The sequence below is a fragment of the Malania oleifera genome, chromosome 6 (genome assembly GCF_029873635.1).
Source record: "Malania oleifera isolate guangnan ecotype guangnan chromosome 6, ASM2987363v1, whole genome shotgun sequence".
Lineage (NCBI taxonomy): Eukaryota > Viridiplantae > Streptophyta > Magnoliopsida > Santalales > Ximeniaceae > Malania > Malania oleifera.
The window spans coordinates 99,169,619-99,188,649 of record NC_080422.1 but is presented as its reverse complement, the minus strand read 5'-3'; the positions used below and the strand labels follow the sequence as shown (position 1 = coordinate 99,188,649).

Sequence of the window (19,031 nt, the reverse complement as noted above, 5' to 3'; positions counted from 1 at the left end):
TCATGGTTTGCATAAGACCTGAGCACTACCATAGAAATTCATTTAAAAAGCTCCATGCTCGTGCCATTGGCCCTTTCCTCATCCTTAAGAAACTTGGACCTAATGCATATTTACTTGATTTACCTACTTATATGACTTTTGGTCCAGTTTTTAATGTAGAGGACTTGACACCATGCCAAGGCACCTTTGAGCCTCTTCGTTTGCCATTTGATACCCATGCAGGTTCAGCAGCTCCTCAGCTTCCCTCTATTTCTCGACCACAGGAAACAGTGGACTCTATCTTGGATGATGAGTTTGTGACGTCTCCTTATAGTGGTTTTCAACGCTACTTGGTTCAGTGGAGAGATCGCCCCGAGTCATATGCTACATGGCTTGCGGTTCAGTAGCTCCTCAGCCATCCTCTATTTCTCAACCACAGGAAACAATGGAGTTTATCTCGGATGATAAGTTCGAGACATCTCCTCATGGTGGTTTTCATCACTACTTGGTTCACTAGAGAGGTCGCGCTGAATCAGATGCTACCCCATTCGGCACACGTACTTTAGGCATAGGTTTAAGAAGATTTAGGAAAGATGTGTATTGAGGACCTCTTTTATTATTTATAATTATGTGTTTAGTTGGGTCCTATATGCTACCACATTCAGCACATGTATTTTAAGCATAGGTTTAAGAAGATTTAGGAAAGATGTGTATTGAGGACCTCTTTGAATTTTTTTTAGAGACTTTTTTAGTATTTGTAATTATGTGTTAGTTGTATTAGTGGACAGTTATTGCTTTTTTGTCAGGTTGCAGTTTCCCTCCCTCCCTGCCTATCTCTCTCAGGTGTTCTTATCTATATACGTATAAACTTTAATACATATCCTACATCAAGTGGTATTCTAACAATTTTCAAATAAATAAAGCTGGTAATCAAATAAAAATAAATCACAGATCTTTTCTTTTTTCCCACAACATTCTCCCCTGTAGGGTAAAAAGTCAACCTCAAGTTTTAAAGCATTGAAGGATGAAGATCCACCAAAAAACACAAGTGAGATGACTGGACAAGAAGAGGGGGAGGGAATCTGGCTGGGAGCAACTTTTCAAGCAGATTATTTTTGGAAGCTAGTTACCGGTAGGGATAGACCTAAAATAACTCGGAATGAGATAGTTAAGGATTTAATAGCCCTTAAATAAAAGGATTCATATAGCCGACCCCACCTAATGGGACTCAAGGCTTGGTTTGTTATTGTTTTTGCTTTTGACGTTGGAAGAGGGGATACCATCCTGTTCTAGCATGAAAGTTGGTATGGAGCAATTCCTTTGAAAAATCAGTTTCCAGGTCTGCTCTAGCCCCAGGAGAAAAGGAAGCATCGATGAGCTCTTGTTTTGTGACTTCAAAAAAACAAGTTGTGTGGGATGTTCATAAAGAAAAGATCAGGATATGCAGTTGGAGAGCTTAATAAATGTCCTCGGTAGCTTTTATAGGACCCTTATTTCTCCATAATAAAGAAGATACTGAAAATTGGAAAATATAAAAGAAAAGCTCCTTTGAGGTTATTTTCAAAGATATTGAGAGTAATAATCAAGAGGAGAAAAGGATCTCCTTCCCATGGCATCTGGAAAACAGGAATACCCACTAAAAGGTTGCCTTTTATTCTTGGGATGCTGCCTAGGGGGAGGATTTTGACCTTCATAGCCCACAGAAAAGGGGACCGCAGCATTTTTAATTGGTGTTTTCCATGAAAAAAAAGGACAATTCTGTCCAGAAATCTTTGGAAACTGCTCATCAGTCTATGCTGGGAATTTTGTGGGTAACAGCTGGCTCTATCATGGATGAACTGTGGGCTTGGAAAGCCACAGAGAGATAAAGTTTAAAGAGGGTGGTAGAGCTAATCCCTCTGACCATCCTTTGGATGGTTTAGATGGAAAGAATCTTAGAGACTGGAACTCCTATTGTTACAATCAAGGATAGATGGTTTCAGTTTCAGAGGTTGTGTGTTTGCTTTATTAATGGGGCAACACTTTTTAAATACTCAGGCTAACTTAGATTTTGCTGATGCGCTTTCTTTGAAATTAGATTTTGGTGCATGAGTTGCACCCCCTTGGTGCCCTTGGTGTTGTTTCTCATTTACTGACAAAAATAATAAAATGAACAATTTTTTTCTCTCTAGCTGGTTCCTTCTACTCCATTCTTCTGTCCTTGCAGCTGTGGCAATTTTTTCCCTTTTTCTATTGTGTATGGGATTGAAACCTGTTAGAAGGCCTTATGGTTACCTCTGGATGCGGATTGGAAAAGGCCACAGCTTGGGTATTTTGAGGAATGACTATTCCCAACAAAATTATATTGCTATTTTTTCATGGTAATAACACTTTTTCGTTTGAACTATCAAATCTCCATCCTAATCACTCTATTCCTAAGAATATCCATTCGGCATTCCGCAAGCCAAATGCAACCTGAGTGAGTTTAAACCGAAAACAAAAGAAAAACTAAAGGAAAGGGGAAAGTAGGCAAAAACACAATTAGGGTCTTCAACTATAATAATGCAAGCTCCTCCTAAAACACATATACTAAGGGAGTAAGGCCTTTATATAGGCTTAAAGCCTAATTCCAAAAAGGGGAGAAAATAAGCGAACAACAACAAAACCAAGCCTTAGTCTCACTAGGTGGGGTCGGCTATATGAATCCTTTTCCGCCAATTTATGCGATCATGGACCATGTCTTTTGATAGATTCAAGGATATTAAATCCTTACTCACTATCTACTCCCAAGTTATTTTAGGTCTACCCCTACCCCTTCTACTGCCCCCCACAATAACTAAATCACTCTTCCTCACAGGTGCACTATGTGGCCTACATATGACTCATAAGTTTAATTCCACGATAGTTATTACAATTTTGAATATCTCCTTTATTTTTGTATATAAGTATTAAAGTGTTTTTCCTCCATTCATCTAGCATTTTCTTAGTTTTTACAATTGTATTAAATAAATTAGTTAACCATATAATTTTGTTATCACCTAAGCATTTCCAAACTTCAATTGGGATGTTATCTGGTCCTATAGCTTTCCCATTTTTCATCTTTTTTAGTGCAAACTTAACTTCGTTAACTCTAATTTTGCGAATAAATCTCATATTTTTAGTCTTTTCCTCATTTGACAATCTAAGTTTAACATTTCAATTTGGATTTCATTAAACAACTTACTAAAGTAACTTCGCCATCTTTCTTTAATGTCTTCATCCTTAACCAAGACAATATCATCCTCACCTTTTATACATTTTACATTTCCTAAGTCCTTACTCTTCCATTCTCTAGCTTTAACAAGTTTAAATATATCTCTTTCCCCTTCTTTTGTACCTAATCTATCATACAAACCATTAAATGATTTATATTTAGCTTCACTAACGGCCTTTTTTTCATCTTTTCTTGCCTCCTTATATTTTTCAAAGTTATCTCTTTTTCTACATTTTTGCCACGTTTTATACCAAATTCTTTTTGTCTTTATGATTTTTTGTACATCTTTATCCCACCAACAACTCTCCTTGCTATTCAAAAAATCTTTCCCTTGATTCACCTAAAATCTCTTTTGCTATCTTTTTAATAGAGCTAGCTAATCTATTCTAAAGAGTATTTGTATCTATCCCATCCTCTATGATCCAATCCCCATCTTTGATCATTTTATCTTTAAATTTTATTATATTTTCTCTTTTTATTATTATATTTTCTCTTTTTAGGTTCTAACATCTAGTTCTCTTACATAGGTTTATTTTATCATTTTTCTTTCATTTTTTAATACATATATCTAACACTAAGACTCTATGTTGTGTGGTTAGGCTTTCACCTGAAATAACTTTACAATCATTGCGGTAGGATAAACGATCTACCCTCCTAGTTAAAAAAAAATCTATTTGACTTCTATTTTGTCCACTTTTAAAGGTTATTAAGTGTTCTTCTCTCTTCATAAAGCAAATATTTATTATACTAAAATCATATGACATAGAAAAGTCTAAAATCATCTCCCCAAACTCATTTTTGTCTCCATATCCACATCCTCTATGTATCCTCTCATAATTTTTACTATCTCTTCCAACGTGTCCATTCAGATCTCCTCCTATAAATATTTTCTCAGTCCCTTGTATGCCTTGTATAATACTATCCATATCTTCCCAAAATTGTCTCTTAAGATTTTCTGCTAAGCCGACTTGAGGAGCATAAGCACTAATGATACTTATTATCTCTTGTCCTAATACCATCTTGATTTTTATAATTCTATCCCCTACTCTAGTTACATCCACAACACTATCTAAATTCTCAAAGAAATTAGAAATTACAAAATGCTCCCCTATTTTAAATGGGCAGCCTATGGATTATTTTCCTTCTCCAAAGGAAGCCCAAGTCCAACCTTCTGCTTCACAGCTGGGGAAAGAGCACGGGGCTACCTTCTCTTCATTGTAAAAAGACTTCAATCCAGCGAGTCTTGAAGGGCAAGTGAGAGTGAAAAATATAATCAGAACTGTTAGCTATTGGAGTATGGTTGACAGAGGTGGCTGACGGTCTAATCATGATCTTCTGATCTTTCGGAAGTGGTGATGAATTTTGATGAGGTTGGAACATCATGGTGGGAAAGACATGTTGAGGAGATGAATTTGTTGAGGATTCCTGATCCTTTGGGAAGGAGATGTGAACATTGCCATATTTCATAGTTTTATAGACTGGATCATGGAGGATGACTGGCTTAGGGATCTAGTGAAGCTGCTCATACTTGGTTACCCAAGATTCTGCTTGAAGTTCAGGTCATATTTATTACAATGGACCAAGACCCCAAATCTTTTTCAAATCACCCAATCTTTGGAAGAAATTAGGGCCCAATTGATCCAAGCAAACTGTGCAGACAGCCACAGTGAATTTCAGAAGAAGTGCTCAAAACCATTGTGTAAAAATCTGGAGTTCTTTGTTAATCTTCCTTTCAAAAAGAATGAAGATATCAACCCAACTAAGGCAAGTCACAATGGGATGAATCTAGACCACAGACACTTGCATTGGTACTGACTGGAACGTTGGTTGAGGAGAGCAGAAAGTCAAAGGGATGGAGGGAAAAGAGGGTCAATCCTTGCCTGTCTATGTTGTTGCTGCTGGCTTTGCTTGAGGGAATTTAGCTGAGCTTAGAGGTGCTGCATTTCCACTTCTTTCTTTTTGAAAGCTAGAGAGAAAGCCAACATGTGCTCAATCATTTGCATTAGCTCCTCATGCAATTAGCTACAGCATTAGTGGGAGAGCAATCTTGTGCAGGAGAGAGAACTTCAAGTGAATCTCCAGTGATGGTTGTTGAAGAGGGGGATGTTACAAAGGGGCTGCTTTTGGATGAGATTAGGGAACAATATGAATATGGTTCTGACTCTTCAGATTTACTTGGGGATTTATCATACATCCATCCATCTCCAAAGGAAGGATTAGAAAGAATTTCTATTTTGAGGATGATGGATTGGTTAATAAAGAACAATGTAAGGATGGCAGCCTATACCTGTGGAGGAGACTTTTGAGAAGGATTTAGAGGCTCGGAAATTAATGGACAAGATGGGTTTCCAGCTGTCTCACCCTGGAGGAAACGAAGTGTGACCCAATGATGGTAAATGTAGAATGAAGAAGGACCAGAGGGAAATAGATGATTTGACGTGCTCAATGAACTATTACGGTGGAAAGGGATTAAAGAGGGATTTTTTTTAATTTTTGTTAGTTTTTTCTTTCACTGTTCTTGTTTTTCTTTCTCTTATTATTTTTGTTTTTTTTTCTGTTTAATTCTTGGAGGATTTCCTGTCCTCACTTAGGTTGCAATTTCTCTTCTCTAGCTAATTTGAAGTGCTCGGTGAACTATGCTGAAAAGGCATTAAAAGGGGTTTTCTTGTTTAATTTTTTTAGTTTTTATTTCATTGTTCCTATTTTCTTTCCCTTTCTATTTTTATTTCTTAAAAATAATTGGAGGGCTTCCTGTCCTCACTTAGGCTGTAATTTCTCTTTTCTCTATCTAATACATATTCTTTTATTATCAAAAACTGATAATCAAATAAAAATAAATCTCAAACCTTCTTTCTTCCGACACGACACGCACATGCAAATAATTGAAGGGCCCTTCTATAGAAGGATCTCAAATCTAGTTCTTTCTTCCCACACATGCGCGTGCACACACACAATTACTTGAACAAACATTCTGTACCATGCGACACTCCCACTTCGACACCTTGATTCATCTCTACCAAAACACAACCTTGAACCTGGCTTCCATTGTGACAAAACCCCATTCTGGTTATTATAAACATCCAAAGTAAACATGACAAAGACACAGCCCACACACGCCCACACACTGACACCTGCTCCAACTTCATGCAGCTAAGCATGCAAACACGCACGCTCGTAATAATTGTTATTCATGCTTCTACAACACCTATTGATGTAGGACAAGAAGTAAGACCTTAGGAAGATCCTTGCTGGAAAATAATTAAGAAGAGTTGGGTTAAGGAATTGTGGGGTTAAGTTAGTAGTTTATTATGTGTGTTTAGTATTAATTAGTATAGGATTTATGTGTATTTTGGGGTTGTTTGTAATATTTGTGTAAAGTAGGGGTACATTTGTAATGCAATGCAGTTTTAGGGGTTTATGTGTAATTTCATGTAAAGAGGCTTTCTTATAAATTGTGTATGAAAGCCATGTTTTAGACAGTTTTTGATGAAAAACAATTTAAGTGAATGTGAGTTCCCTATCTCCTCTCTCCTCACTTCCCCTTCCTCCTCCGCTTCTAATTTCTCCATGGCTGCAGAACCTTGATGCTGCTCCTGTGCATCATTTGGTATCAGAGCCCAACCACGATGTCCATTCTTCCATTTCAGTCCACCCATTCACCCTCACTCTTCTCCTTTTCTCTTCTCTTCTTCGTCCTTCTTCTTTGTTTCTGATATCCTGTTCTGTCCATAATTCCTGCTGCCCAGCAGCAGTCTGCCCTCTTCTTCTTGTCTGTTTCTCTTCTCCTTCTCTTCTTCTTCTCTTGATTCTCTCCCATAATTCTCTCAACTCTCTCATTTCTGAATTCTGTGGCTGTCTCTTGGCAGTTTCTGGCAGTTTCTGTCCAGCAACTCCTCCAACCTCCCATCTTCTTCTTTTCTCTCCCATAACTCCCTCAATTCTGTTTCTCATTTCTGAATTCTGTGGCCGTCTCTTGGCAGTTTCTGGCACTTTCTGGCAGTTTCTATCCAGCAACTCCTCCAACCTCTCTCTCTCTCTCTCTCTCTCTCTCTCTCTCTCTCTCTCTCTCTCTCTCTCTATATATATATATATATACATATATATATTTATGAATTTCAGTTAAAAAAAAAACTGAAAAGCAGTGCTGCAGTTTCTGAACTTTTCAAAAATTTCTGTCGTGTCCCCAGACCTCGAACACCACTTTCCAGCGACCATCCTACAACACCACCCACACCACCAAAAACAGAACCCCACCAAAATCCTTGCCCTCAAAATTTCATTGCCATACGACCACCAGAGGAGCCACACATGCCAGCCAGACATACTCCAGCCATCAATCTTCAAGAATCCCTGGTGTCTTGTGTTTTACTCATCACACCACCACCACCACCACTGTGCTCCCCACCCACTGATCTGCAGTCACCTGAAATTTCATCGCCTGAATCTCGCCACCAGCAACTGCCGCGCCTCACACGCCAGCGAAGCGCATGAGAAAGTCTCCCAGAGTCTTCTGCAATTTCCCGTTTCATGAGAAATTGCCTGCAGCCACGATATTCTGAGTTTCTCCACAATAATTTGATCTGCAGCTTGATATTTCGATCACAGACACAATATGTTGCAAGCAAGCACAATAATTTTGGCATGAAACCTTGAAATTGCCACTGCCAGCATCAAAAATCAGGTTTTGCTGCTTTGTAAGTTTTCTTCATGCATTCATTTCATTTCAGCAGGACAACCAATATCAAGGTGAATTGAAGATAGTTTTTGAGAAATTTATGAAAGGGTTGTGATATATAGCTGCAGCATGTATAATCATAAATTCAGCAACATGGAGACAAATTATAGGAAAAAGGAATGCCATTTGCCAAGCTTTGGGCACAATTTCAAGCTTTTCAACACCTTTCTCGAATGCAGAGAAAAGGTCTGAAAAATCATCATTGATGGAAGATGTCCGATGAATGTGGTTTCCAATGGAGTCGTTCGTATGCAACTTTATCTAGAACCCCATTCAAAGCCTTATGACATATCTTGGATTGATAGCACTACCTTACATGTTTATGAAAGATGTTTGGTTCCTATCCAAATGGGTGCCTATTATGATAATGTTTGGTGTGATATCATACCTATGAAGATTGGCCATGTACTCCATGGTTCTCCTTGGTTGGATGATTTAAGTGTGACTCAAGAACATGAGAACATACGTCTTTCATTATAATGGGAAGAAAATTGTTTTGAAGTCAGCTCTACCCATGAACTAAGACAAAGAATCAATCATAATTACTCAGCTTGAAGACAATACAAGGAAGTAAATCAATGTGTTTGAAGACATCCAAAGTTCTTCAGACATTCCTATTGTTGAGTTTGTCATTCCCGATGTGTTTATTGATGCCAACTCTTAATTCAAGTCTATGATGCTGCCAAAGGATCGTGGTTTCTTACATCACTCAAGAGCTGGCTTTCAAAGAATCCAGTCTTCTTCTCCTTTTTGATCCTCCAACATTTCAAAATTCGAGGCCGAATTTTTTTCTAACTGGGGGAGAGTTGATGTAGGACAAGAAGTAAGACCTTGGGAAGATCCTTGCTGGAAAAATAATTAAGAGTTGGATTAAGGAATTTGGGGATAAGTTAGTAGTTTATTATGCGTGTTTAGTATTAATTAGTATAGGATTATGTGTATTTGAGGGTTGTTTGTAATATTTGTGTAAAGTAGAGGTATATTTGTAATGCAATGTAGTCTTAGGGGTTTATGTGTAATTTCATGTAAAGAGGCTTTCTTATAAATAGTGTATGAAAGCTCTGTTGTAGGCAGTTTTTGATGAATTTGAATTGAAGTGAATGTGAGTTTCCCCGCCCCCACCCCCTGGTATCTCCTCTCTCTCCTCTCTTCCCCTTCCTCCCCCTTTAATTTCTCCATGGCTACAAGAACCTCGATGCTGCCCCTGCATCACCTATCCTTCTCAAACTTTCAAGCTTTACCTTCATAATCAGACTCTTTAAAAGCTCAAATAGTTGCAGTTCTCACTTTTCCAAAACTTCCAGGAAATTATTACCTTAAAATACTATACAAAATCTGATATTCAGACATGTTGTGCAATTCTACACCTTAAGGCTTAGTTTGGCTTCCTGTAGCATTTGAAAAGGGGCTTTTAAAAGGAAGCCGATGAAAAGGAGCTGATAGATATTGTTCTAAGACTTGTTTGGGCCCCATCTGAAAAAGGAGCTGCTAGTTGGGGGAAAAAGCTTATTCTAAGTGTTTAAAAACAAAGTTGTGAAGTGCCTAAAAAATATTTAAAATGACTAAAATGAATATGTATTTGTAGGACATTAAATTAAGCAATGATAATTTTGTAATATTTATAAAAAAAAAATCTCGGGACACTCATGGTATAGAATAACATTGTGGCATACCCAACTTTTACTTTTAAAAGGAGAAGTTGGGTCAAAAGGGAAACACGATTAAATAACACAACTATAACAAGCCCTATTTTATCTTAAGCTATCTTTCATATACCAGCTGAATGTGCAATGCACAAGGATGATGCATCTGTATATGTAGCTTCATGACACCTATACAAATATTGTGGTATAAAATGTAAGGAACTCAGCTGCTTACTTCATAATTATCAGGGCGCCTCTCAACAAGTGAAACCCTTGTTAAAATAAGTTGACGAGATACAGCATCACCTTGTTCACCAAGTCCTCCTTTTGGCCCCATTCCCAAGCTCAATCCAGGAATATTTAAAGTTCCATGTGCAGCAGACCGCAACCTTGTCACAGACCAACCACCACAAGGGGCGTCTTCTGCTCGAACAGCCTCATTGACTGCATGTTACATGTTGAAAATATGAATGAAAAAAAAAAAAAAGAAAAAAAAGAGAATACGTAAAGAATGAAGAACAAGAAATTGCATTAAAAGGGTATAATGAGATACCCCTTCGCTTAACAAACTCTGAAACTGTCAGTGGTTGAGAACTATCCACAGAAAGTGACACCCCGACCATAGCTTTTGCTGTTTTAGTCTGCACAAAAATAACATAGTTAATGCAGTAAAATTTTTAGCAGGGCAGCCTGCTTCAACTGGCAGATTCTATATTAGGAATTACTTATGCTTTGAGAGGGAGGGGTTTTGAAGTATAGAATGGCATTACACAAAATGCTGATAAAGTTTCAACTTAAAAATGGAACTGCAAAAGTAAAGAGGCCAGCAATACCAAATTTGAAATAATAGCTGTGTTTGACGTTCCAGAAGCAGCTTGAAAGGCTTTAGATTTTCTTCCGTATAAAGGGCAAAGAACAAAACCTCCATGATCAATATTTTTCTGTCCATAAGCATTGGAGAGAAGAATAATGGCAGGGGAATCCATGTCTCTAAAATCCAAGCACCAGCGAAGATCACCAGACTTCAATTCAATAAGTTCAACACCCACTGAAGTGACTTTCAATTTCTGTACAAGATGTTCAAGATGATCATTAAGTAGTCAAACCATAACTCACATCTATTTATTGATTTTTAACTGTAGTGGAGGGTTTCTTTTTAAGACCCCAAGTGTATCTAATTGGTAATTGAATTGTGAGGACTATGTGATGAGTAGATCCTGGATGTATCTTATCAGGAATCAGTTCAATACTATTGCTCAAGAAAGCTTCAAAATTTGTTAATTGTGGAAGTGTATATCTTCCAATAATGTACAAAACAGCACAGTAGCACAATCGACCATGTAGAGTTGACTGTTTTGCAGAGGCATAAATTTTTATGTCACCAATCTATGCAGACCGCCATGAACTTCACAAACAAAGGGAATCAGTTAGTCAACAACACACTGGAAAAAGCCTCAAATGAGGAGATCATTACCCAGACTACCACAAAAAGCATGCTCCGCCACAAAAAAATAAATAAAATAAAATGAAATAAAATTCTTTAAGCATATGTGATCATTATTCAACACTGCCTCAACAGAACAAGGAAACTTAACCACCATCTTCTTATCTGCACAAATTTTTATGTCACCAATCTATGCAGACTGCCATGTACTTCACAAACAAAGGGAATCAGTTCATGCACAACAGATTGGAAAGAGTCTCAAATGAAGGGACCATTACCCAGATTGGAAATAAAATTCTTTAAGCATATGTGATCATTATTCAACACTGCCTCAACAGAACAAGGAAACGTAACTACCATCTTCTTATCTGCACAAATTTTTATGTCACCAATCTATGCAAACTGCCATGTACTTCACAAACAAAGGGAATCAGTTCATGCACAACAGATTGGAAAGAGTCTCAAATGAAGGGACCATTACCTAGACTGCTGCAACAAGTATGACTCCACCATGAAATAAAATAAAATAAGATAAAATTCTTAGAGCATTTTTTTACCAGCAAAGAGAAGGTATATAATGAGGCATCAAGGGGATGCAATCAAAATACAAAGAAACAACAAGAAAGAAACACCCCTTACTGAAAAGTATCAGGAAAAAGGATTAAAAGGGGTCCCTTTCAACTAGCCCAGAACGCCAGCTAGAGATCATAGCAATCAGCAATCCAATGGTCCATGACAACATGAAAAGGAGAGATAATTCCTTGCAAGGCTCCTTTATTCCTTTCTCTCCACGCAATCCAGAAAATAGCAAGGGGAATGAGAGAGAGAGAGAGATATTTTCCCATCCTTATAAGATCTGATAACTTTCCAAGTCCACAGTTCACCTCCCACAGTAGCTGTAGTGACCCATTTCTGATTTACAATGGAGATGGCTAAGTTCCACAATTTCTTGGTCCATGAACGATGCAGGAGTACGTGACCAACTGATTCCTCCTGCTCCAAAAAAAAAAAAAGACATCTATTGACAAGAGGGAGACCCTTTTTCTGAAGATTATCTATAGTAAGGATTTTTCCAGGAGTAGCTTCCCATGTGAAAAAGGCAACCTTTGAAGGGCCTGCCACTTTCCAAATCAGCTTCCACAATTTCTTTGAGCATATCATATGTGATCATTATTCAATGTTGCCTCAACAGAACAAGGAAACTTAACCACCATCTTCTAACCAATGTTTACATTAGTAGGGTTTGACCTATGATCTATAAATGCATTAAAATTATATAGAAACCATAGGCACATTTTTTTTCCTTTTTGGATAACAGAGGAGCATGAATGTAAATTAGGCAGGCTATTTAGCACCCGTATCCATGGGACCATGTAAAGGGGGCACAAAGGCTCTTGGGTGACCCCAAAGGAATCATTTGCCTCCAGCAAGACTCCAACTGAGGACTTGCAATTCTCAATATGCATTCATATCAGGACATCCTTTGTAATTCACAATTTTGTTGAAAGAATTTCTTTGGGAAATCCTTACGTAAAAGTTTGGAAAATGCTGCATAACACCCACACAAGCAAATTGTTAATAAAACTTCAAAACAGCATTTTCTTTTGACCCAACTTTTGTCTCCTTCTCAAATAGGAAATGTTGGGAATAAATTGTGTAGATTAATCTTTATCTTAGATGCCATAAAATCAACAATAGCATATATGACTGCTGTCCTAAAGATCGTATTGCTTCCATACATGCAGATGTTATCAGTTAACGCAGTCTCCAAGATAAAACTCAATTCACTCGCAACAATCTCCTTCCATCGGCATATTGACGGAGAGGCAAGGTTAATAGTCTAGATTGATGCACAAACACAAATATTAAAATAAAAATATAAAATCAATATCATAGAGAAAGAAGAAGAGATGAGATTATATATGTGTATATTCTCTTGTGACACTATCCCCTTACATAGACATACAAACATTCTTTCATTAAAGACGACGTCTCCTAGAAGACACCTATAATGAATAGGTGTCTCTCATAAAAAAAGATAATCTTTAAATAATGCCAATTAGAATATGCACTTTAAGAGAGTAAGAATAATTGTTGCAGGGGCAGCATCAAGGTTCTGCAGCCATGAAGAAATTAGAAAAGAAGAAGGAAGGGGAAGGGAGGAGAGAGAAGACACCAGGGGGGAAACTCATGTTCACTTCAATTTAAATTCATCAACAACTTCCTACAACATGGCTTTCACACACTATATATAAGAAACCCTCTAAACATATGAAATTACACACATACCCCTAAAACTACATTACATTACATACTCCTAGAATACACAATTACTACAAACAAGCCCCCAACATAAATAATCCTAATACACGCAACTACACACATATACTTAAACAATTAAATAACTAAGCACATTTGGGTTTCGGACCCAATAAACCATTCACCCTATTCTTTGACTTAAGCCCACTAATTGGGTTGAAATGATCCATCCAAATAGCCGCTTCTCGTCCTACATCAATTCCTTCTTTCCGAAAAGAACCAAGGAGTCCATCACCATGAATAGAATCATCTTGTTTCATTAGAAGGAACCAGCAGTACGCTTCAACTTGGTGAGTGGAAGAGTTCATGACGGCATCAACTTATACTTCTTTTTGTTAAGGAGAATAAGAATTCACATATTATTCATGCTTCACCTTCCTATAAAACAACTATGGTCGGCCCAAAAGACTGTGACGAAGAGAGGAAGAATATCACATTGCACTGTATCCGTAATGGAACCAATCTTGAAGGTAAGTATGCAGCGATCATGGACCTTCAAGTTGATATTTGATATACCCAAAATTAATAGGCATATTCATGAGGGGCCAAAATTAGGAGACCACCATTACACCCAGCATAACTACCCTTAAATTATCCATAACCCCCCATAAACTTAATAATGCGCCCATAAATACTAAATTAGAATAGGGCATGCCTCCAACACTATAAAAGGATACTCCGAGAGGAGGAAACCGTCTCTTTCTCATCCATTCTTCTTTAGTGTTGCAATATAAACCTCCCTCGATTCCTAACTTAAGCATCGGAGTGATTCCCCGGAGTACACCCTAGGTCCTCCAAGTTATTCTTGTTTGATCCCTTTTCAAGTGGTTGTGGTTGAAGGTAGATCCTCAAAAGCCATTCAATTTTTGGCAGCAACAATATTATTCACCCAAGCAATTTTGTATGGTTCGGGGATGAGACTCAACTTCCAAATTTAACTTCTTCACAGCTTCTTCATAAACTACATTTGTGCAACTACTAGGATCAATAACCAAAGTGCAAAGTTGTTTTTGGCATATACTTGAGTTTGGAATATGTTGGTCCGCCTCCAATCCTTTGTCTCTTTAACCTTGTGGGAAGAAAACATATGTCGAAGCACTAAACAAATTCTCAAATTGCCATCATCATCTAAGTCGCTAAAAATTTCTATTTCAACGTCAACTACTTGAGCATCATCATCTTCCTCTTCTTCCTTTTCTGCAACAGCCATGAATTGGTTAGGACATTGTGCAGCTGGATGTCCAAAATCTTGACATTTAAAGCATTTGAGTGATAGTTGGCTCTTAGAAGTTGTTCCAGAATGCTTAGGAGTCTTCCAAAAGGTATTAATCTGAACACCTTTACCCAATTGCTTAATGGTCTTCTCTCATACCACTCCACAAATACTCTTCTCAAACTGAAGGGCTGATGTAGCTCTAGGAGGATTGCATTGCATGTCCTCCAGAATCTAAGTGGCAACCTGTGTTGCATCCACAACTATGATAAGACGACATGCAACAAGTTTAGAGCCAATGGCTGGCTTCAACTCTTTTCTATACAAAGCTATCTCAACGTTCTCTTTCCACTCTATATCGGCACAAGTAGCCAAATGGTAGAATCTACTAGTGTGCTCCATCACTATCTTTTCTTCATGCTTCAAATCAAAGAGTTAGAGATGAACATGCTGCTGATAATTGGGAGGCATAATTGTTCCTGCATGGCTCGCTTCATCTCATCCCATGTTGCAATCTCACCAAATCTCCTTCTTTTAAAGATTTCCCTTTGTTTAATCCACCAAATTCGAGCCGTTCCCTTCAATTTTGATTCAACAAAGTACAACTTTCTAGCTTCATTCATGTCATGCCATCAGAAATAGTATCCAAAGAATACACCCAATCCTCAAATTCATCAGGAGAACCATCACCATTAAAATCAGAGAATTCTAATTTAATTCCCTTACTCAAATGATTATTTCAGCCTTCACACAACTCAAAAGCATGAGGGACAGCAGCTATTCCACTATCTTGTTTGGTAGGAAATTCCATGGGCCTTTTACCTAAGGCTGCAACTTCTGTTGTTAGCCTACTCAAAGCACCAATAATAATCTCCAAAGCAATTTCCATATTTTGTACCCTACTGGATAACAACTCCACCTTTGCAGACAATTCAACACTGGTCACCATGATGCACTTATATGAAGCAAATCACAAACTTCACTATCAATTATTTAAGAACAATCTTCAAGTCACCTTTAATCTAGAGTATCACGCAAAAATGAAACAAATTCACTAGAAAAACTCACAAATAGCAACAATAAAACCTGACTTTTGATGCTGGCAGCGAAAATTTATTGGATTTTGTGCCAAATTATTGCGCATGCTTACACAATTTCAAGTTAGGAACCAAAATATCACGTTACAAATCAAAATATCATTAGAAAACACCAATTTCTCGTGGCTGGGAACCAATTTCTTGTGATTCTGGCAGCAGGAGGAAAGCCCAGCAGAATGCCACTCACAGTCACTGGTACGTGGGGCGCATGGGCCGCCGGAAACGGTGCTCCGGTGATGACTTTCCATGCGAGGGTAGATCAGGGGTTGGGGACTTCAGTGGTGGTGGCTGTATGTCAAAATAACTCCAGAAATGGTGGATTTTGAAGGGGTTGGCAGCTGGAGAAGTTTGGCCGGCGAATGGCCTCTGGTGGTCGGACGGCGATGAAATTTTGAGGAGAAGGGTTTTGAGGGATTCTATTTTTGGTGGTGTGGGTCGTGTTGCAGGATGGTGGCTGGAAGGTGGTGTTTGAGGAAATGGGGATGCGGCTGGAATTTTCTGAAAAGTTCTGAAACTGCAGAACTGCTTTCGGTTTACTCCTTTTTTTTTTTTTTAACTGAAATTTCAGAAAGGAAATGATGAGACGAAAGAGTAACAGAGAAGACGAGATTAATGGAGAGATTGGAAGATGAAGAAGAAGAAAAGAGAAAGAAGGTGGAAGGAACGGAGGGACTAATTGCTGGACAGAAACTGCTGCAAGTAGAGGAGACAGCAACAGAATTTAGAAATTAGGGAGTTGATAGAATTAAGAGAAGAAGAAGAGAAGGAGAAGAGAAATAGGCAGGAAGAAGAGGGTAGACTGCTGCTGTGCCACAGGGAATTATGAGATCAGAAACAGAGAAGAAAGAAGAAGAGAAGGGAGAAGAGGAAGGGAAAAGGAGAAGAGTGAGGGAGAATGGGTGGCAAAATGAAAGAATCGGGATCGTGGTCGGCTCTGATACCAAATGATGCAGAGGCAGCATCAAGGTTCTGCAGCCATGGAGAAATTAGAAGAGAAGAAGGAAGGGGAAGGGAGGAGAGAGGAGATACCCAGGGGGAAACTCACGTTCACTTCAATTTAAATTCATCAACAACTGCCTACAGCATGGCTTTCACACTATTCATAAGAAAGCCTCTAAACATATGAATTACACACATACCTCTAAAACTAATTAGATTACAAACATATCCCTAAAATACAGAATGACTACAAACAAGTCCCCAACATAAATAATCCTAATACAAGCAACTTCACACATATACTTAAAACAACTAAATAACTAAGCATATTTGGGTTTCGGATCCAATAAACCATTCACCCTATTTGTTGACATAGGCCTCCTAATTGGGTCGAAATGATCCATCCAAACAGCCGCTTCTTGTCATCCTACATCAATAATACCTATTCATGAATAGGTGTCTCTAATACCTATTGGAATAGGCACTTCTTAAAAAATAAAGTAAAAAAAAATATGGTTAATTTTGAAAAGTTTTGGAAAGAAAAATAAAATATGGTCAGTTTTGAAAAGTTTTGGAACTTCTCTAAAATTTCCAACAGGAAAGAAAACCCAAAAGAAAAGAGGGTAGTGGGGGGAGGCAGCACACATTCTGCTCGCCCCACCAAGAAGCAGCCCTGTTGGGGTCATAAAAACCATAAGAACATTTCCAGCAGATAAGATAAAACCCAGTAGACAAGTCTAGTGGAAATTAAGTAAACAAGTGAATGCTTGCCCAACATGATGCATGCGTTCACACCTTATTTCTCCAAGTAAAGTGACCTCTCAGTGAATCTTTCTTTTTCTTTTTAAGTTTGCATGAATAAATGTTTAAAACGTTACTGCACTAATAAACTACTGCCCGTCTATCCAAACTATGGTTGGAGATGATTCTGTGCAAGGAATGAGCAGAATGGAGATAATTGCAGTGGCTTCTGTTTGAGAGCATTGCAAGTATTTGCTAACGGGGAAGGGGAATGTAAACACGCATTATAAAAATGAAAAAGGAACAGTAACTTACAAAAGGAGCCCACTCCAAAGTCCGTCTCCGAAGATGAAGCACCGGGAATTCTGCAACTGGGCCAAATCTATTCCATCTTAATCTATGCAGCTCAGTCAGTATACTCGCCCGATATTTGGACGAGAACTTAATGCCCTTAAATTTCCCACGCCCATCAGTTCGAACACTCAGATTAAACTCATTTGAATTATCATCGCGCCCAATAATCGGAGACGCCCCATCAAAATCATTGGCCACATCATAAGAATTCGTCACCAATAGCGTCGATGGATCCAAAGTAATAATCGCAATACCCGAAATGCAGAGAATTCTCTTGTACCGACCGCGCCAGGAATGCTTCACCACCAAGTAGCGAGCTAAGTACTCGGGCTCTTCAACGGGAGGAGCTGCAGTCGAAGAAGACGAGGAGGAAGAAGAAGAAGCATCGGTCGGGGTGGGACGGTGCTGATCGGGCGCGGAAGATGTGTGGCGGCTCACGAAATCCATTTGCGAGAGGTACTCAAGGGTATGGGCTCGAGGTGCATTAGGGCGGAAAAAGAACAAGAGTCCCGAGCCGGGCGGCGCCGCTGCCGGCCTTGGCCGAGACTGATTCGCCCCCAGCGCTTCCAATTATTCACAATTTCACTACCTACACTCAAACCAATCAACTAAACCTAGCAGCCGCCCCAATCCTTCATAAACAAGTTCCGCAATAAATCGCACACTCTCTAAGCAATCCAAAAACCTCCCTCTTCTACACAAAAAATCAACACATAATCTTAACTACGAAGAATCAGATCAAATTCTTCGCTTTCTTCTTCTCTACCCCGACGATTGGCGAGATCGAAGGGGTCGGGATAAATCGATGATTTGAGCTTAAACCGCAAGGATACAGTGAGAAGAGCGTTCGATTTGAGATCAACGAAAGATCGAAGTGAAAAGGATGAGAGATTAAGATTGAAAGAGATAAAAAGGCATGATCGGAAAAGGATCGAATGAAAATGGGAAAGAAGAAAAACCGCAGGCAACAATGGAAGAGGGAGAGAGGGTCTACCACTCCGTTAGAACACACGCTGCAGTGGTTCTATCGGCCCTCGAAAGCAGTCAGGAGACGAGAGGGGGGCAGGGGGGTTCGTGACCTCTGCGCAGTTGGAATTTGGAAGTGGTCTTGGACTTGCAGCTAAATATGGAGGTTGTTTGTAAGTAATTACAGTTGTTTTCTTTATTTGCTTTTTCTATTTTATCATGAGCTCAAAATAGATGTGGAGATTATTTTGTATTTATAATTTTTTTAGTTTTAATGAAAAAAAAAAATCTCCTCTTGATATGTACCTTTTTTTTACTGTAAAAGCTGTCATTTGAATGAAATTTTATCCATTTGGGAGTCATATTTAT

The 19,031-nt window shown here is 38.5% G+C and overlaps 1 protein-coding gene across 2 annotated transcripts in view; it reads right to left on the bottom strand.

Annotated features, from left to right (window-relative positions):
- The window catches only part of LOC131158107 (dnaJ homolog subfamily C GRV2), a 51,942-nt gene extending 33,117 nt beyond the window's left edge, over window positions 1-18,825 (bottom strand). Inside the window, exons 1-4 of one of the 2 annotated variants that reach the window (XM_058112716.1) lie at window positions 17,658-18,825; window positions 10,423-10,656; window positions 10,143-10,230; window positions 9,825-10,033 (exon numbers count right to left, since the gene is read on the bottom strand). In XM_058112716.1, the coding sequence (XP_057968699.1) occupies window positions 9,825-10,033; window positions 10,143-10,230; window positions 10,423-10,656; window positions 17,658-18,143 (1,017 nt within the window). In that variant the 5' untranslated portion in view covers window positions 18,144-18,825. Of the gene's footprint in view, window positions 1-9,824; window positions 10,034-10,142; window positions 10,231-10,422; window positions 10,657-17,657 lie in introns of those variants that run through there. The other variant, XM_058112717.1, reaches the window with a different exon arrangement.
- Between the last annotated feature and the right edge of the window lie 206 nt (window positions 18,826-19,031).